Raw genomic sequence first — 19,967 nt, forward strand, 5'->3', positions numbered from 1 at the left:
TTATGGATCCAGGAAGTCATTAAGGAATCAGATGCCTGACTTTCTATTCTGTCATCTTTAGTGTGCCTTAGTCGCACTCCATAGGAAGGAGGGAAGACAGAGAGCTGAAATGAACTTAGCTGAGTCAGCTCTGTATAATGTGCATTCTAGAAATTCTGCATACACTGCCACTTAAGCCTCACTGAGTAGAATGGCTAAACAGGAGACTAGATAAGTCAAAATTGGGCACCCATCGCTGTCACGAGTGAAAGCAAGCCTTGTAACTAAAAGAGAATGAATGGATTATTGTACGGGAACTGAAGTCATGCTGTGAGGATTTTACTGTGGAGCTCCTCTCAGAATTAGTTAAAGAATTAGAACATTTGTTCTCACAGTGGTCTGACTTTACTTTTTAATGGAAAGGTTAACTAAAAGCTAAATGGCACAAGAGTTTTAAGAAAACATTGTTTTACACTTATTGTGGCTTTATACTTATTTCTAACTTGTCTTTTTAATAAGTTACCTAAACACAGACTGTCTTTTTTTATATACTCCTAGTTACACTCACATATCACATACTACGTATTTCTGATAAAAATAATGTTTAAAGAATTGGATTTAATTTTTATTCTGAATTTCAGTCTGATTATTGTTAATGTAGAGTACATCTGAATGTAAATAAATCTATTTAGATTTCCAAAATCTAATGGCAACAACAGGTACAGTGCTTGGTGAAATAAATTACTAGTAAAGTTTAAAAATAACCATTTTTGACAGAATGTAAAAAATATGCCTTTATTTTTTACCTGTTAAGTAAGGATAATGAAAATATTAAAGCAGCTTGGACAGTTTCTCAATGTTTGGCATGTTGGGCTAGACTGTTTGTTGTGGAGGACTGCTTCCTGTTTTTAATAGCATCCCAGGATGCAGCCCACTCACTAGATGCCAGTAGCATTCTCCATACCCTTGCCTCTCAAGTTGTAACAATCAAAAATATTGTGAACATTGCCAAATGTCTCTTAATTGCAAAATCATCCCTTGCACACAGTATATAATAAATAGTACTTATTTTTTATTGCTGCCTTCTTAAGTGTTGTTTTCTAGGCTAATTGGAGTTTGTCGGGAGATTTTGGGGTGAAACAGGAAGGGCTCGCTCTTGATTAAATTATTTTTAAATTTATTCTCTTTCTGTGGTAAAAGGAGACTATTGCATACTCATTCTTAAAATCTGCTCTTTAGCTCTTAATGTTTTCTTCTTTTTAACTGGGTACTTATTTCATTCTCTTTAAGAAATACTATGTAGTGCAAAAAGACTGAAGTTGTTAATGCAGCCTTTGAGTTCCATCCACGTGAGAACAGAAGCATTAGCACTAACCAAACTAGAAGTCTGGTGGTATTTGCTAATGAGACTTGGACCTCATCTTCCTGCTAATTTTGAACAGGTAACATTACAAATTTGACTATAACATTGTGTATTTTTTTTAATTAATGTGTTCTTTAATTTTTCAGTGTTACTTTTGCTATGTGTTAGTAGACCATGACATGAGAGATCTTTTTTTCTTAACACACACTTGAGTTCCTTTCCCTCAAAGGATATTCTAAGTTTTTTAGGGACATTATGAAGATTTTAAAAAAGGAATTCCATGGGGTTTAGAATGTAATTGAGAGTAGACTGAGTATTTTTTAAATAGAAGTCAAGTGCTGCACTGGGTTGATAACAAAATTGGATTGATTCTTATTATTTGTATCTCCTTTTTATAGGCTACATAGTAATAACCAATTATTTAAATCCTATTATAGCTTTTCAGTATTGATGCATATGATTTACAAATTCCTTTAGATTTTGATATCATTCTGGACATTTAGACACAGACTTAATCTTATATATACCTCTTTGTTTTTGTAATTAATCTTATCCTTCATTTCTGAATTTTTAAAAGTGAAGTAAAAAAGGATAGGTCTGATACCATTTTAAAATTTCTTTAATGCTTATCTTCAATTTTCAAGGAAATTATACTTTTGGGTCTGTAGTCCTTGCCTTCTAGTCTATGTAAATAACATAAGTGGGGAGCGTATTATTAAAAAGGAACATGAAAATTTTAGCAAGTTTAAAACATTTTTAATGTATTAAGCTTTTTAAATTTGGTAGAAGATGAACTAATTAAAATTGGACATTGATAGTAATATGTAATTGAGATCATAATTTTTCCAAATTCTACCATTATAGGGTTCTTCTAAGCTAATTGTATCAGTTGTCCCGCACGTTCATTGGCATAATTCATTGGCTGGATTGACTGGTACTAGAAAGAATTTTAGAAATGACCTAGAAGTTGTCTCAGTACATTTTTAACATATGTTTTTAAAAAGCTTAAAGTGAGTCTGCCAATTGCATTAAAACTCAGGTAGATGTTATTTGCAAAAATTACTTGTGTACACTTTGGAATTTACAAGTGAAATTTACAGAGAGTACATATTTAGAGCAAATAACAGTTTAATAAAAATGCTCACTTTTCCAAATTTCAGTTTTAAACCTGTGCATTGAAACAGCCCATAAAATTCAACATACTAAAATAGTTTAGACTGCTTTTTAAAGGAATTAACTGGAAAAATAAAGAAATTAACTGTATTATGCAAGGCTTTTTAAAAATATGAAAGTTACGCAATTTACCAATACCTCTTTTTTATTATTACCCCAATAGGTTTGTGTGCCTCTAATTCAGAGCACAATAAGCATGGATACTAATGCGTCACCTCATTCATCTCGTGTAGCTACTTCTCCAAGCTTAAGTCCTATGACTCCTCAACATAAAGGTAAGAAACAGACATGCTAGTTTTACTTCCTTTTTAAGAATTGCTTTGACTGAAGGTTTTATTCAGTGTTATTCACATAAAATGAAGCACTTCATAATTTTGGTCCCCCCATCACAAAGTTCATTACATATTCTTCATTGTTTTTTGTATGTGTTAAATGTTTCCTGCTATAATTGCATTGTTGTAGTTGGAAAGATCCATCTTCTTTAGCACATGTGAAGTTCATTACAGACTGTTGTGTTTCAGAACCAGAATCTTATGGTTGCCTTTAAAAACAACAGATCTTAACAAGATATAAGAAATGTGGCTTAGTGTGTCCACCATTGGAAGATAATGATTTGCCATTATTATTTTCTATTAATTATTCTGAGCCAAATTTTTATATTTAAGTTTAAGGAACACCACCAGCATTTTAATAATTCAGGGTGTGGATTAATACCAGTAAGAATTATATAGATTTAAATGGTGTGTAACACTAATCATGTTCTTAGTAAGATTATATAATTGGAACAGTATTGTGGGTTTTAAATGAAAACTTTAATTAGTGAAACGCGGTATTTAACATCTATTGGTGCATTTCATTTAAAAGGAATAAATAAAATATATTCATTTTGGCGGATAATTTAAAGCTTCTATAACGTCTTTTTTTTTTTTTTTTTTAAGGTGCTTCCCCATATGGAGCCTCCGTAACCCCCCGGATGAACTTGAGTTCGAATTTTGGTGTAATGGCCACAATCCCCTCCATTCAACTTTTAGGACTTGAAATGTTACTTCATTTTTTTTTGGGTCCAGAAGCTTTGAGTTTTGCTAAGCAAAACAAACTTGTACTGAGCTTAGGTATTTAATTGTTTTAAAAATAATTTCAGTTACTAAAACAATTCAGAACACAGTACACTAGGACTAGGGGAATTTGACTGGTACTGGAATGATTTTAGAAATGAGCTTGAAGTTTTCTTAGTTCATATTTTTTTTTAGTATGTGTTTTTTATATTTATTTTTAAAGATTTTGTTTTCAGAGAGAGGGGGAGAGAGAAAGAGGGAGAAAAACATTGATTGGTTCCCCCTCGCACACCCCCAACTGTGACCTGGCCCACAGTCCAGGCATGTGCCCTGACTGGGAATTGAACTGGTAACCTTGTGGTTTGCAGGATGATATTCAATCCACTGAGCCACACCAACCAAGGTTTAAGGTATTTTTCAAAAAGCCTAAAATGAGTCTACCAATGATTACAACTCAGGTAGTGTTATTTGCAAAAATTATTTGTGTATAATTTGGAGTGTAGGACTGAAATTATTATAGATATGCATGTAGGGCAAATATTGTTTAATAAAAATATTTTGTAATTATTTATGAAATAAGTTTTTAAAATAACAAACATGTCAGACCACATAAAATTTTATATTGAGAAGTTTATTTTGTAAAACTTTTGATGCAACATAATTATTTCTTTTCTTCTTCTAGAGCCACTTGAACATCCGTTAATCAGCAACTCTTCTTTTTTTTCCAAATACGCAAATACACTTATCACTGCTGTTCATGATAGCTTTGTTGCAGTTGGAAAAGATGCTTCTGGTAAATATTTAAGAGGTTTTTAAAATTATTTGTTAAAAAATTAATATTTATATAGTATCACCTATTAGCTAGATTGCACTGTAAGAGCAATACGTGATTCGTTTAATCCTCATAGTAACCTTTTGTGTTAGTCAGTTTTGCAGATGAGGATATTTTATTGTTCTGAGAAGTAAATAACTTTTGCAAAGTCACATAGTAAGAGGTAGAGCCATGATTCAAACAAACCCAGGCTTGTTACACCTAAACTCCTATGTTCAAAAGCCTATCAAATGAGAAGAAATTTCATAAAATAGTTTGCTATTTAATTGGCTTGGGAATTTTTTTTCTTGTGGTTTTCAGATATCATGATCTTTGTTTTTCCTTATTTCAGAGATTAAATATTTTCAATACAGAAAATACAGGTGATGGAACAAAGAAAATAATTAACCATAGTTACATGACCCAATGTTAATATGCTACAGTCCTTTTTAAAAAAACACATTTCTTGCTAAGTAAAAATGAGGTGATAGTGTTTTATAAACTGATTACTAAGTTCAGTGTTACAAGGAGAATCATATTCTTAAGTATTGCTCAATTTATTTTAGTTTAAGGATGAAAAAGGGTGCCATTATAGTCCTTTACATTTTATTTTGACAGATGCAGTTGTCAGTGCTATTTGGAAGGAGCTAATTAACTTAGTGAAGTCAGTTATTGAATCAGGTAAGCGCCATAATACTGATCAGATGAATTTTACAGCATTCAGTAAATTATTTGGCTTTTATATAAATTTATTTTTAAATAATTTTTTGAAGTATAGCTTTCAGAAGTTTAAAACACTTTGTGGATTTAATAAAAACCAGTTTTCAGTCTCTTAAATGTATATTTTTACCCCTAAAAATACATGCATGCTTAGAACCATATCCCTCCTTTTTGCTTGTTGATAGGTAACAAAAAAGAGAGACCAGGTTCTGAGGTTTTGACCCTTTTATTAAAATCTTTGGAAACCATAGTGAAATCAGAAGTATTTCCTATATCGAAAACACTGGTAAGTATAATACCTATATGCCAGAATTTAAAAACCACACTGAATTTTCTTTTGAAGATACTTGCACAGATCAGGATTTGGGAAAACATCAAATATTAATCAAATCAGGAGTTTGACCCTATAAATAAATGCTACTCCATTGACTTTTACTCATTTGAAACTAGTAAAGCAAATGGCTAAAATGGCAGCTTTAAAAATCTTTCATTGTGATAAGAAAAAGGATAAGCTACACTAAGTAAATGATGAAGGACATGAAACTTGAACTGAAGACACTGGAATCAACACTAATTTTATGACAAGACTGACACTCCATTAGTTATTTCTTTGTATACATCTGGTAATAATGTTACAGAGCTTTTGTGCTTTAAATGAACTAACCAATGTAATGATGTTTCTATTAAACATTTCTTTTATCCTATGTAGTAGAGAAGGAAAAAGCTAATTAGATACACTTTATAAGAGTGAATCTCCTAAAATAATCTGTAGCTGGAGCAAATGACACCGTTACATAAATTCCGAGTCTGTTCCCTTTCCTTTATGTATTATTTCAGTATCTACTATGGCAGCAGAGCAAGAGTTCTGGAGCTGAACATATTTCATCTCAGCCTATTTATTAGCTGAGTAAAATTGGGCAATTTATCTACTTACTCTCTTACCTCTGTAAAGAGAATGCAGTGTTCTAACTAAATGGGTTGATAAATGCAGAGCACTATGGGCCAGGAACAAAATAAATGAGTTTGCAAATGCTCTTATTTTCATTAGTATCGGCTTCAAATGAATATATGTGAAGCATATTTTTACTAATTTAAGGCTTTTTGTTATATATGTCACTGTAGTTAAATAGTTCAGGTTAAGTAACATTTTGGGACAGCAGTTTGCTAGGCTCTTTCACATTTGAGAGGCGTGTCTTAGATTCAGCTTTTAGTTAGCAGTCCTTAGAAATGCTGGCTTTTGGCCCTGACTGGTATGTCTTAGTTGGTTAGGCATCATTCCTCAAAGTGAGAGGTTGTGGGTTGGATTCTCTGTCAGGGCCCACACCTGGGTTGCAGGTTGGGTCCCTGAGCAGGACACTTACGAAAAGCAACCAATTGATGTTTCTCACATCAGTGTTTCTCTCCCTCTCTTCAATCTAACTTCCCTTCTCTATAAAAATAAACAAAATATTTAAAATATAAATATGTTTCCAGTATTAGTGAGTACATAATTCATTGAAGAATTTTTTCTAATAATAAAAATACAGAAATAGCCTCAAGAACCATTAAGAGAAAATGTTTGCATAAATAGCATGTCTACATACATTGATATGAAATCACAACAGTCAGATGAAGGTCAGTTTCATTGTATGTCACTAATGGTATAACATAATATGACAGCCATATGTGGGAAGAATGTTTCTTTTTTTTTAAGTATTTTTTAGAGAAAGGGCAAGAGAGGGAGAGAAACATCAATGTGTGGTTGCCTCTTAAGCACCCCCTACTGGGGACCTGGCCCCCAACCCAGGCATCTGCCCTGACTAGGAATCTAACCAGCCAGCAACCCTTTGGTTCACAAGCCAGGACTCAATCCACTGAGCCACACCAGCTAGGGCAAGAATATGTTTCTTAGTATAGTTACATGTATGGAAATTCAAATGGTCTAGAAAAATAAACTCTAAACTTGTATTAACCTTCCCTGGAAATAAGGACTCTGTTGTTTGTTTTTTTTATACTTCTGTTATTTAAACTTTCTAAACTAATATAAATGTATTCACATTAATAGATAAACATTATTTGGAGTTTTTCAGCTGATAATATATTTAATGAAAACAACAGTTAAAAATATAGCTAATATTACTAGATTTTTACTATGTAAAGTACTAATTTTTGTGGATGACTTATAATAAAACCTTTTGTCTTTCTTAGGTCCTCATGGAAATTACAATTAAAGGACTTCCTCAGAAAGTATTAGGTTCACCAGCATATCAGGTTGCTAATATGGACATTCTTAATGCAAGTATCTTAAATATAATTATATGATTAACATTAGCCAAAAATAAAAGTTCTGTGATTTCCTTTTCTTAAAATAGTGAGACTTAGATTTTAAAATTTTGAGAGTTGGATTTGCTGAACATGTTAAAGAAAAAATTGATAGACTAATAAATTAATGTAAATTATTAGATAAGGCACTGTTAATGGAACTATTTTCTGGTATTATAAAAAGGTTTCAGAAGGAAAGTTTTCTATTTGCTTGTACATAGTAATAGTGCTGGTCACTGTTACAAATTTTGGAAGTTTTTAGTGAAAATGGACTAAATTGTGAAATGTACTTAATATCTGCAGAATGTAGGTATTGTTGGCCCAGCAAGTTTTAAGTTTACATTCTTTTTATATCTGGAATCGCTAACCATTTCTCAGTGTAGATGGAACAGCTGTGGTAAAAATATGAAGTGCTTGGGTAGTTTACTCAAATGCATTTGTTATCTTTTTTGTCATACCCTAAGTCATGTGAAAAGTTAAATTTCTCAACAGTATCATGTTTCACTTAATTGATTGTAGAAAACAAGTGTAACAAGAAGATTGACTGCAATCTCCCATCTCTCTTCAGGGAACTCCTGCTTTGTTTTTAATTCAGTTAATTTTCAACAATAATCTCTTGGGATATGGTGTAGAAGATGAAAGGTAATTTAAACTGAAAATATTCTTGTTTTTAAGTTAGTGTTTTTGGGTTTTGGTGGTGGTTTTGGTTCTAAAGAGAGGAAAGGGAGAAAGAGAAACATCGATTTTTTGTTCCACTTATTTATACATTCATTGGTTGATTCTTGCATGCTCCCTGATTGGGAATTGAACCTGCAACCTTGGCATATATGGACAGTGCTTTCACCAACTGAGCCACAGGGCCAGGGCTAAAAATATTCTTTATGTTTATCTTGGAAAGGTGGTTATGTGATGAATTAGATTCTTTTGAGTTAATATACTATATCATAAATTTTTTAAAAAACCAAAAATAAGATTTGGAATTCACTTCTTATTTCTTTGTCAGTGATTTTTAGAATTTTGTCGCAGTGTAATTCATGTGTTTTGGCAAAAAGTACAGGTTAATTCATGGTTCAAAATTTTTTCTTCAGGTTTTTTCTTAATCTGGAAATACTTGTAGGTTGTGTTCTCTCTGGTCCAACCTCACCACTAGCTTTCAGTGATTCTGTTTTAAATGTTATTGATCAAAATGCAAAGCAGTTGGAAAACAAGGAGCATCTCTGGAGAATGTGGAGTATTATAGTCACCCCATTAACTGAATTGATTAATCAGGTATGATATTAGTCTGCTACATATTTATATTTTCCCTAAAATGTAAGGAACTTTTTTTTCCAGTTAGAACATACGTGGAAATGAATAGAAACTTGAATTTGAATACAAAGTATTAAATAGTTCTTCCTGTGGATTTGGTTCATTTTCTACTCTTTGGATTAGTTGATTTCTTCTCATTGCATTTCTGCTTTCTTGTTCAAGGATGTATAATTTAAGGGGGACTAATAAGATCTGTTTTCTTCAGTGGATGTTACGAAGCCAGAAAACTTACATATGATACATAACAAGTTTTCTATTTGTATCTTGGATTCTTTCAGTATTTGTATTATGGGGAATAATAATGGTCATCTTGACTATATTAGGATTTCCATGATCAAGCCATGTTGATGAAGCCATATAGTTGTACCTAAATCCATAATCTGTTGGGAGTTGATTAACCCTTCTATTTAAATATGTGGCAGTATTGGCAAGGCATGGAGCTCAAGTTTTATCATTACTGTTGGTTTGTCAGCTGCTTTATCAATATTTAAATGGAAGTATTCTCCAGGAAATATTTCACCATAGCTCTCAAGTAATGACTGCATAGAATTCATTATGTGATAGTGCGATAGCCTTTATTTTGGCTACTCAACTCAAGCCAGGACATCATTAAACATAGTCTTCTCAAAGAAAATAGTTTACATTCTTAGTTTCCCATTCCTTGGGAAGTAGCCAGGCTCTTTTTTTTTTAAGTCGTTGCCTGAAATGCTACCTTTAGTGTATAGGAAAAGATTTTGAAGTCAACTCTGGGCTTCTTTTTTATGACATGAAACACAGTGCATTGTTTCCCAGAGTTGCTGTAACAAATTGCTACAAACTGGTGGTGTAAAACAGAATGAATTTATTCCCTTAAAGCTCTGAAGGCCGGAAATTCAAAGTAAAGCTGGTGACAATAGGGTTTGTTGCTCTGGATCTCTTAAGGGAGAATCTGTTCATGCATCTCTCAGCTTCTGTTGGTCACTGGCAATTCTTGGTGTTTCATTGCTTGTATAATCCTTACTCCAATCTCAGGCTTCAACTTCACATGGCACTCTTACACCTTCTCTATGTAAAATTCCCCTTACAAAATCACCAGTTATTTGATTAGGTGTTAGTTTATCGTCTCTTGAACGTCTCAACATTGGGGGACACAATTCTATTACTTATGACACTAGTATTAGGTGATAATTTGTCTAACTTCTTTGTAATTTTTCTTGTTTCAGACCAATGAAGTAAATCAAGGTGATGCCTTAGAACATAATTTTAGTGCCATCTATGGTGCATTGACTTTACCAATAAACCATATTTTTTCAGTACAGAAATTTCCAGTGGTAAGACAATGTCAAATTTTTATTTAAGGAATTTGCATTTTTCTGAAAACATGTCACACATTATAATGAACTTCTCCAGTAATTTTTCCTAAAATAAGACTTTCTCATGACAATATAGGGGAAAGGAAAATGGTGAAGAGAGTTCCTTTTAACCCTTCATAGTTGCTGGTATTGTAGCATTATTACAATTCTTCTATTAGAACACTGTGGGGGGGCAAACTTATTACTATGCACTAGTTTCTTTCATGACACTTTAATGTTAGTGCTTTTTAAAATGTTACAGATGTATTCTATTAGGTGTCTGACATGTAAATACTTTATTTATTTACTTACTTACTTACTTACTTACTTTACTATTATTGTTAGGCCACCATGAAGATCTTGCTTAGAACTTGGTCAGAATTGTATAGAGCGTTTGCCCGCTGTGCTGCTTTAGTGGCAACTGCAGAAGAGAATTTGTGCTGTGAGGAGCTTTCTTCCAAGATAATGGCCTGTTTGGAAGATGAAGACCGTTCAGTGAGTTTATCCTGATACTGACCTATTTTTGAATTTAAAGGATTATTTTCACGTAAATGGCTGGTTCATTTGTTCATTAAATTCCTCATACGGGTGAAATCATATGGTGTTTTTCTTTCTCTTATTGGCTTATTTACTGAGCATAATGTTCTGCAGGTGCATCCATGCCGTTGCAAAGGGTAAAATTTTCTTTTTTAAAGCCAAGTAGTATTCCATTGTGTAAATGCCCCATAGTTGTTTTATCTACCTATCTATTGATGGACACTGGGCTGCTTCTGTGTCTTGGTGATTATAAATAACACTGCAGTGAACAGAGGGGTGCTTATGTTCTTTTGAATTAGATTTTTGAGTTCCTTTGGATATATTCCCAGAAGTGGGATTGCAGGGTCAAAGGGAAGATCCATTTTTAATTTTTTGAGGTATCTGCACACGGTTTTCCATGCTGGCTACACCAGCCTGCATTCCCACCAGGAGTGCAAGAAGGTTCCCCTGTCTCCACATCCTCTCCAGTGCTTCTTGTTTGTTGACTTATTGATGATAGCCATTCTGATAGCTGTGAGATGGTGTCTCATTGTGGTTTTAATTTGCATTTCTCTGATGATTAGTGACATTGAGCATCTTTTCATATGTCTATTGACCATCCGTATGTCCTCTTCAGAGAAGTGTTTACTCAGGTTCTTTGCCCATTTTTTAATTGGGGTGGTTTGGTTTTTTTTCTTGGTGTTGAGTTTTGGAAGTACCTTGTAAATTTTGGATATTAACACCTTATTAGATGTATCAGTGAATTTGTTCTCCTATTCTCGGGGTTGTCTTTTATTGTATTGACAACTTCCTTTGCTGTGCAAAAACTTTTCAGATTGATGTAGTCCCATTTGTTTATTTTTTCCCTTTTTCTCTTGTCTAAGGAGATATATCAGATAAAAAATTTCTATGAGCAATACGCGAGATTTTGCTGCCTGTGTTTTCTTCCAGGATTTTTATGGTTTCAGGTCTAACATTCAAGTCTTTGATACATTTTTAATTTATTCTGTGTTCAGTAAAAAGGTGGTCTAGTTTCATTTCTCTGCATATATCTGTTCAATTTTCCCATCACCATTTACTGGATAAACTGTCTTCTACCAATTGTAGTATTTACATCCTCTTTCCAATATTAATTAACTATAGGTGTGGGTTTATTTCTGGACTCTATTCTGTTATTTTGATTACTATGGCCTTTTATAGTACAGTTGGTTATTAGGTAGCACAATTCCTCCAACTTCGTTGATCTTTCTCAGGATCGCTTTGCTATGCATGGCTTTTTGTAGTTCCATATAAATTTTTGAAATATTTTTCCGAGTTCTGTGAAATATGTCATTGAAATCTTGATAGGAATTGCGTTACATCTATAGATTGCTTTGGGTAGTATGGACATTTTTAATGATGTTAATTCTTCCTATCCATGAACATGGTATGTGTTTCCACTTACTTGTATCTTCAATGTTTTTCTTCAGTGTCTTATAATTTTCCAAGTACAGGTCTTTTATGTTCTTGGTTAGGTTTATTCCTAGATATTGTATTCTTTTTGAAGCAATCGTGAATGGGATGGTTTGAATTCATATGCCAGTTCTAATAGTCTTGGTGATCTTTGGGGCTCTCTATGTACAGAATCATGTCATTGGCAAATAAAGACGGTTTTACTACTTTATTTCCAATTTGGATGCCTTTTATTTCTTGTCTGATTGCTGTGTCTGGGACTTCCAGTACTATAATGAATAAGAGATTAATGTGGATATCACTGTCTTGTTCTTGGTCTTAACGGAAATGTTCATAGTTTTTGCCCATTCAGTATGATGCTGGCAGTAAGTTTTGTCATATATGGCCTTTATTATGTTTAGGGGTGCCCCTTCTACTCCCACTTTGCTGAGAGTTATCATAAATGGGTGCTGGATTTTATCAAATGCTTTATCTGCATTTTGTTTATGTGGTGAATCACATTTATTGATTTGCAAATGATATACCAACCTTGCATTCCCAGAATAAATCTCACTTGATCATGGTGTATGATCTTCTTGATGCATAACTGTATTTGATTTGCTAAACATTTAGCGTCTATGTTCATCAGAGATATTGGTCTATAATTTTCTTTCTTTATTGTGTTTATCTAGTTTTGGAATTAGGATACTGCTAGCCTTGTAAATGAGTTTGGAACTTTTCCTCCTCTGGAATTTTAGGAAATAGTGTGAGAAGCAGAGTTCTTCTCTTAATGTTTGTTAAAATTCCCCTGTGAAGCCATCTGGTTCAAGGCTTTTGTTTTGGGGGAGTTTATTGATTACTGCTACAGTTTCACTGTATGAAGTTTCTTTATTCATTCATATTCTCTGATTCTTCCTGATTGAGTTTTGGAAGAGTGTATGTTTCTAGGAATTCATCCATTTCATCCAGGTTGTCCAGTTTGTTGGCATATAATTGTTCATATTTTCTTACAGTCCTTTTTATTTCTTTGGTGTTGGTATTCCTCCTCTTTCATTTCTGATTTTATTTATTTGGGTCCTGTCTCATTTCTTCTTGATGAGTCTGGTTAAAGTTTTGTCAATCTTTATTTTTTTCAAAGAACCAACTCTTGGATGCATTGATCTTTTGAATCTTTTTTTTAGACTATTTCATTTATTTCTGCTCGGATCTTTATTTCCTTCCTCTGGTCTTTTTTCTTTCACTTTTTCTTCTTAAACCAAGTCAATTAACACAGAGGTGTCCATCCCGCGGTGTGTGGGCTTCATGTGGCCCTGGATAGCTATGAATGTGGCCCAACACCAAGTCATAAATTTGCTTAAAACATTACTTAGTTTTATCACTTAGATATGCATATTTTCTATATTGATCACAACTTGGGACCTGCTTGACAATTTAGAAGATTATCGAAAGGGCCGCTGTGTAATTAGGGTATTATGTGAGGACTTTTTTGCTTATCTGTGGTGGCAGATACCACAAAAATCACGCATGAACCTATTTTACACTCCTCACCTTTCGTTACTGTTTTTCTGTATTTAATGTATGGCCCAAGACAACTCTTCTTCCAGTGTGGTCCAGAGTTACCAAAAGATTGGACACCCCTGCTTTAATATTTTGTTGCTGTACTTGTTTGGTGTTAAACTGCTTTAGCTTTCTCTTGTCTGGGAACCTCTTTATTTTTCCTTTGATTTTAAAAGATAGCCTTGCTGGGTAAAGTAACCTTGGTTGTAGGTCCTTTTCATCACCTTGAATATTTCACATCACTCCCTTTTGGCCTGAAATGTTTCTGTTGAGTTAACCAGATGGCACTATAATTTGTGCTACCTTGTAAGTAACTCCCTGCTTTTCTTTTGCAGCTTTTAGGATTCTTTCCCTTGTCTTTAAACCATGTCATTTTAATTATAATATGGCCTGAAGTAGGCATCTTTGGGTCCAACTTGTTTGGGACTCTCTGAGAGCCCTGGGCTTGTGTGTCTTTTTCCCTTCATCAGATTAGGGAAGGTTTTGATCATTATTTCTTGAAATAGCTTCTTGATCTCTTACACGCTCTCTCCTGGTATTCCTATGGTGCACATGTTGTTATGCTTCATCGTATCCCAAATATTTCTTAAGCTCTCTTTTAATTTTTTCATTTTGCTTCTCTGCCTAGATGTTTTTTTCTACTTTGTCTCCCAAATCACTGATGTGGTCCTCTGCTTCATCTAACCTACTGTTTATTCCTTCCAGTGTATTATTTATTTCAGATATTGTATTATTTTTTTCTGACTGGTCCTTTTTATGGTTTCTGTGTCTTTTTTCATGCTTTTGGGTATTCTTATAATGATTACTCTAAACTCTGATAAATTGCTTACCTTTACATTCATCTAGCTCTTCTGAATGATTCTCTTGTTCTTTCACTTGAAGGTCTGTTTGTCTTTGCATTTTAGCTGCTACTTTGTGGTTTCCACCTTAGCTGTTAAACGTATCACTAGCTAAACTGATCAGTCTCTGAACTAATCAAGATGTAATCAGCAGTCCAGCTTAAGCGCCACAGGGTAGGGCAGAGTAATTCCTGCAGGTGGAGTTACTGCTTCCCCTCAGGCTGATGCCACTTGGAGAGGAGTCCTCTGCCTGAGAGAGATGGCCCCTGCAGTATGAGGAATGGCTCAGCATAGGGATCCTGGCAACTGTTCCTTCAGTTTTCCCCCCAGAGCTACCAGTCCCAGACTCTCCTCTTGGGTCTCTGGTCCACTTTGCCCTCCCTGTGCCTGAGCCAGGGTAGTGGCTACAAACGAAATTTTGTGGATTGGCCCTTTAAGAGGCTCTCTGCATCTCCACGTGTCTGTCTTTGTTGGACAGAAACCCCGCTGCTTTTCATAGCTCAGTGTTAGCTAGGTTCCTTTTTGGCTCTGGTGGTGCAGGCTGGGGAGCCCAGCTTTGGATTTAGACCCCACACTTCTCAGGGGAATCCTGCAGTGGCTGAAATATCCTCTGGATCTCCATCTGCTGCCCATGGGAGCCCAGCAAGCCCTCTCCTGCCTCCTCTACACTCAATACCAATCATGTTGTTGTGAAGTGGTTTCTTCTGTCTATCCTTGGCTATAAGGCTTCTTTCCAACTAGTGTTCAAGTTGGTTATTCTGGATGGTTTCTATGCAGCTTAGTTGTAATTCCAAATTGGTCCTGGGAAGTAGTTAGTATACCTTCCACTTAGTCCCCTGCCAGCCTGGGTCTTCCTGGCCCTTCTTATCTTAAGAGCTGTGTCATCTCGGGAAAGTCTTGCTTTAGTGGTACTCCTCAGTCCTTCCTTTTGAATACCATTTTATGTGGTTTTTAGACCTTTTGGGTTTATCTTCTATCCCTTTTCTTTTTCTACATGTGTTTGTGTTTTGCTTTTGGTACTGCTTTTTGGGAGCTTGATCTCCGTGTATTCCTTCCTTTGCAACTTAAATGTTCAGACATTTTATAATGTTTTTGTTTTACATTTAATGTTTTTAAGTAAATAGGATTTCCTCTGACTTTGGGGGATATTAGTTTCCTCTTTCTCATCTTAGCCCTTTTCTTAATGGTTAGTTCTGTTGGTATTTAACATTCCTTTCAGGACTGTTTGTCATGATTTTGCATATTCGTCAATAGGAGTATTAATATTGAATAATGTTGGTAGTTTCAGTGTGTTTTCTAATCCAAGAGAGAGCCTCTGTTTTCTGGCTTTGATAGCAAATTATAGCTACAGACATTCTTTACCTTGTCACTGTGAACAAGAAAGGAAGCACCTTTTCTATATAAGTGTGTAAATTGTCATTTGGACTGATATTCCACATGGTTTTCACAGGGTAATTGGGCACTGTCTTTCTCCTCCTGTCCCTTAACAACCATTGGGGGAAGATATCTTTGAGGGCAGACATGTGAATTAGTCCAGTGAAATAGACTAGTGGAAGGTAATGGAGAAATAAAGGAAGAATAAACTGTTTTATAGATTTTTAATTTTAGTAGTCTTTTAATTAACCATTTGTGGGGTTTATGGGGTTTGTTTTTGTTTTTTTTATCCTCATCCAAGGATATATTTTCTGATTTTAGAGAGAAAGGAAAGGGGAGAGAGCTAGAAACATCGATGTGAGAGAGAATCATTGACTGGTTGCCACCCATATATGTCCCGATGGGGGATCACACCCACAACCTAGGAATATGCCTGGACCAGGGATCGACCTTGCAAGCTTTTTCATGTTTAGGACGATGGTGCAGCTGACTGAGCCACCCAGCCAGGGCAACCATTTGTGTTTTTAATAGCTAGGTTATTTGTTTTGTTTTGTTTTTTCACTGAGCCCTCAGGGTGTCTTCCATTATTCACGTTCTGCTAGGAAAGCTATTTTTGAGGTGTTTGTTGATTTACAGTACTGAGATTTCCTTCTGTTTTTAGCCTTCCCCTAAAACCAGTCCCCACATCCTCACTTGACCCGTGCCTTTAAATAAATATCCACAAAATTCTCTGATACTTTTATGGGGGGGTGTTTTGGGGGGTTTTTGGTTTTGTTTTTTTGTTTGTTTACTTTTTTTACTTTAATTTTTTAAAAAGATTTTACTTATTTTTAGAGAGGGGAGGGAAGAAAGAGAGAAACATCAGTGTATGGTTGTGTGCCACCCCCTCCCCTCAGCCCCCCAGGAACCTGGCCCACAACCGAGTTATGTGCCTTAGACTGGGAACTGACCTAACAACCCTTTGATTCGCAGGCTGGCAGTCTACTGAGCCACACCAGCCAAGGCTTATAGGTTTATTTTTAATTCATTTGAATTAGAGGAGGAGGAAGATGTGGAAAGGATATGAGGAAGCTTAACAACTTTCTGAACTTTGTTTTGTTTTGTTTTTCTGGGTTTAGTGAAGACATAATTTTCAAAAGGAATTTGATAAAGAATCTAATTATGAAGGTAGCTCTTCCATTCTCAATTTATTAGTTCGCATGCTGAGTTTTATGGGCATCTTAAAGCTAAATTATTTTCTCTGTATATTGGGAAACAAAAGTATAGTATTTGACGTAACAGTTAACTTGGAAATATTCATAATAATAATCTTAAGGTAGATTATATGGTATCAGCCACATTTTGTGTTATTAAATATAGATGGGAGTAAAAGTCTTTTATATATTTTTTTGATGCTTACTATTTTGAAAACTATGCCAATAATTGAAACATTCTAATATAATACTTTTTAAATATTCTTCCCTAGAATTTATTATTTTTGGATAGAACCATTCATATTATTACTGTAATGGTTGATTGCATCGACTTCTCACCGTATGATATTAAAATTCAATCCAGAGTTAAATGTAAGTATTTTCTTTACCTTTATTTGCTCACCCAACTATTTTGTAAACATGCCTGTCTCAACTGTTATGGCAAATCTTAATGTTTTTTTCCCTTCATTTATCTACTTTTGACATTTTATAACCACATCAGTTCCTGTGCTAGGAGCTGAAAAGTGCACTCATTATGTTTTTTCCTCTCTCTCTCTCTCTCTCTCACGCACACGCACAATGTCTTTACTCCTTTTTATAACTCAGAAAGATAAATATGTTGTTTAGACGTTGCCTAATAATACAAGTGATTTTACTTACTCCATTGGGTACTAGGACTGTTCTGGACAAGAAACTTTGATATTTGTTTAAAATGTTCCTATGTGGTAGCTTGATTGGAAATAGTCATTGAGCTGACATTAAATTGAGTAGAAAGCATGGCAGTGGTTAATTGGTTATGGTTTATGGAAAAATTAAAATGATTCTAAAAATTTAGCTTAGTTTTTACATTTTAGTTAGAGTTGGACAATTGACTTAGTGTTATGCTTTTTCAAACAGCATACGTTGGTCAATCCTAAATCATGTTGTAATAAATACTGAGCTGTTTTAACATAATTGATTCTTTGAAATTAAATGTTTCCACCAATGTGTATGTGCATACTATATAGAAAATAACCTTCCAGTGATGTTTATAAAGATACTACTTTTCTTGACTAAAGATGGGGAACAGAATTTTTCTTTAATAAGATCTATCCCTGATGAATTAATGTGAATAGCTTTAGAATATAGAATATTTTTAGAATTTTTTTGATGTTTCAGTTTTTAATAAATAGCAATATAGAGAAACATGGTAAGTGTCTAAAGTATAAGTCATAGCATTTCAGCCTGAGTGCCACAGAAACAGGTTATAGATGTACTTAAATTTTTTGTTTCAGCACTCCTCTTGGGCTGAACAGGACCTAATTGATTATCTCAGTGTGTTACAAAAATAAAACTGTGTCTCAATACCATAACTATTAAAAGATTGTATAACAAATATCCGACATTATTTTTTAAGCCACTGGCGTTTGATAAGGCCATGATGGTAATCCCCATGTGGACACAATTTTATGTATTTTGTTAATTCTGAAAAGGTAGAATTAAATCCACATTACAAGTTCGTCTTTTTCACTTGTCATGAAAGAGGTGTTCTTGCTATTTATTAAATACATGGAAACTGGAGGCGATTTCTAAAATCTGCCAGCAGAAGATGTGGCTGGCGGGGGTGGAGGGAGGAGTAAAAATAGTTGAAAGAGAATATTCATGGATGTGTCAGGATCATTTTTGGTTTTTGATAACTTGTTTTGTATTAATTTGTTTTATACAAGAATTATACACTGGCACTTAGACTCCTTAGTCTACAGTTGATTGTGTGTTTTTTTCCTGTTTTTCCCCATGTATACGTTTTATTCATTCTTTTTTTTTTTTTTTTCCACTTGAACCATTTCAAAGTAGTTGTAGACAAGTTCTCAATGTGAAACAATTACTGTGTCTTGTCTTTCATGACCTTCAAAAGTGAAGAGCAGTGGCTGTTTACTTCATGAGAATTCCTCAGTCTGGGTTTGTCACTATTTCCTCAAGATTAGATTCTAGTGTCATTCATTTCTTCACTGGGATACAACGCAAGTGTAATGCTGTAGTTTTTTCCAGTGCATTATGGCAGGCACACAATCCTAGTTTGTCCCATTACTGTTAATGTGAACATTTACTATTTGGTTAAGATGGCATCTGCCAGGTTTTCCATTATAAAAATAGTAAATAAATGTTTGTGGCAGATCTTTAAGATAGGTAAATATCCTGTTCCTCAGCAAACTTACAGCCATAAGTTTATCATTCATTGATACTTTTTGCCTGAAACACTATGATAATTCCCAAAGTGAGAGTTTATATTCTCCAAGGAACATGGTTCCTTTTAGCTGAGAATGACATTTAGGAACTCTGTTTATTGCTACTAAAGTTCACTGCTTCTGAATCTTCTCACTAGACAGAAGTGGAAGAAATAAGGTGTGTTTGTGAACCACGCACTAATTACCTGTTTCTCTTGATATACTTTCAGTTACTGTCAAGTATCTAATGGTTTATTTCAATCTTGCCCTTTTATTTATTTACCTCCCTTCTCTAATAGAATTCTGACCTCTATCACCTTCAATATATTTACTGTTTAATCAGTTTCTTGTATGTAACCAGCCTCCTGACTCACAGGCTTTCTGCTCAGCCTCAGTATCCTGTCCAAGAATTCTTGGGTAGCCTTTCCAATTTATATTTATATCTGGGAAGTAGTTTTTAGGGGAGGAATATTGACTTCCTTTTAGTAGCAGCACTTGTTTTTTCATGATATTTTAATTAACAAACACTGAATTAGTTTTCCCTTAAATCTCTAATATATCTTACCTTTAAAGAATGGATTCTTTGAGGGAAACAAGGTAATTTTTGAATGAGTTTGATTTCCTTGACAAGTTTATCCATCTAGGTTAGGTACATTAAGAGGAATGTAGTCTAAGGCTACTAAGGAAAGTTGGATAGTGCTTTTAAGACAACATTTTTTTCTTTAAATCTGGGCCTTTTTAAAAATTCTTTTGAGAATTTGGATCTCTAATTTGTTCAGTGTTAGTTCAGTGTATACTATTGTAAGTAAGCC

At 34.3% G+C, this 19,967-nt stretch overlaps 1 protein-coding gene across 1 annotated transcript in view; it reads left to right on the forward strand.

Moving 5' to 3' along the window:
* Nucleotides 1-19,967, forward strand: part of RIF1 (replication timing regulatory factor 1) — a 53,187-nt gene that overhangs the window by 15,232 nt on the left and 17,988 nt on the right. Inside the window, exons 10-21 of the mRNA XM_054562661.1 lie at nucleotides 1,270-1,421; nucleotides 2,679-2,790; nucleotides 3,454-3,627; nucleotides 4,253-4,363; nucleotides 5,000-5,062; nucleotides 5,287-5,387; nucleotides 7,289-7,375; nucleotides 7,971-8,044; nucleotides 8,491-8,671; nucleotides 9,913-10,020; nucleotides 10,387-10,536; nucleotides 17,224-17,323. Of these exons, the coding sequence (XP_054418636.1) occupies nucleotides 1,270-1,421; nucleotides 2,679-2,790; nucleotides 3,454-3,627; nucleotides 4,253-4,363; nucleotides 5,000-5,062; nucleotides 5,287-5,387; nucleotides 7,289-7,375; nucleotides 7,971-8,044; nucleotides 8,491-8,671; nucleotides 9,913-10,020; nucleotides 10,387-10,536; nucleotides 17,224-17,323 (1,413 nt within the window). The remainder of the gene's footprint in view (nucleotides 1-1,269; nucleotides 1,422-2,678; nucleotides 2,791-3,453; nucleotides 3,628-4,252; nucleotides 4,364-4,999; nucleotides 5,063-5,286; nucleotides 5,388-7,288; nucleotides 7,376-7,970; nucleotides 8,045-8,490; nucleotides 8,672-9,912; nucleotides 10,021-10,386; nucleotides 10,537-17,223; nucleotides 17,324-19,967) is intronic.

Source organism: Pteronotus mesoamericanus, unplaced genomic scaffold (assembly GCF_021234165.1).
Source record: "Pteronotus mesoamericanus isolate MK-2021 breed Mesoamerican mustached bat unplaced genomic scaffold, CSHL_Meso_final scaffold_651, whole genome shotgun sequence".
Taxonomy (NCBI): Eukaryota; Metazoa; Chordata; class Mammalia; order Chiroptera; family Mormoopidae; genus Pteronotus; species Pteronotus mesoamericanus.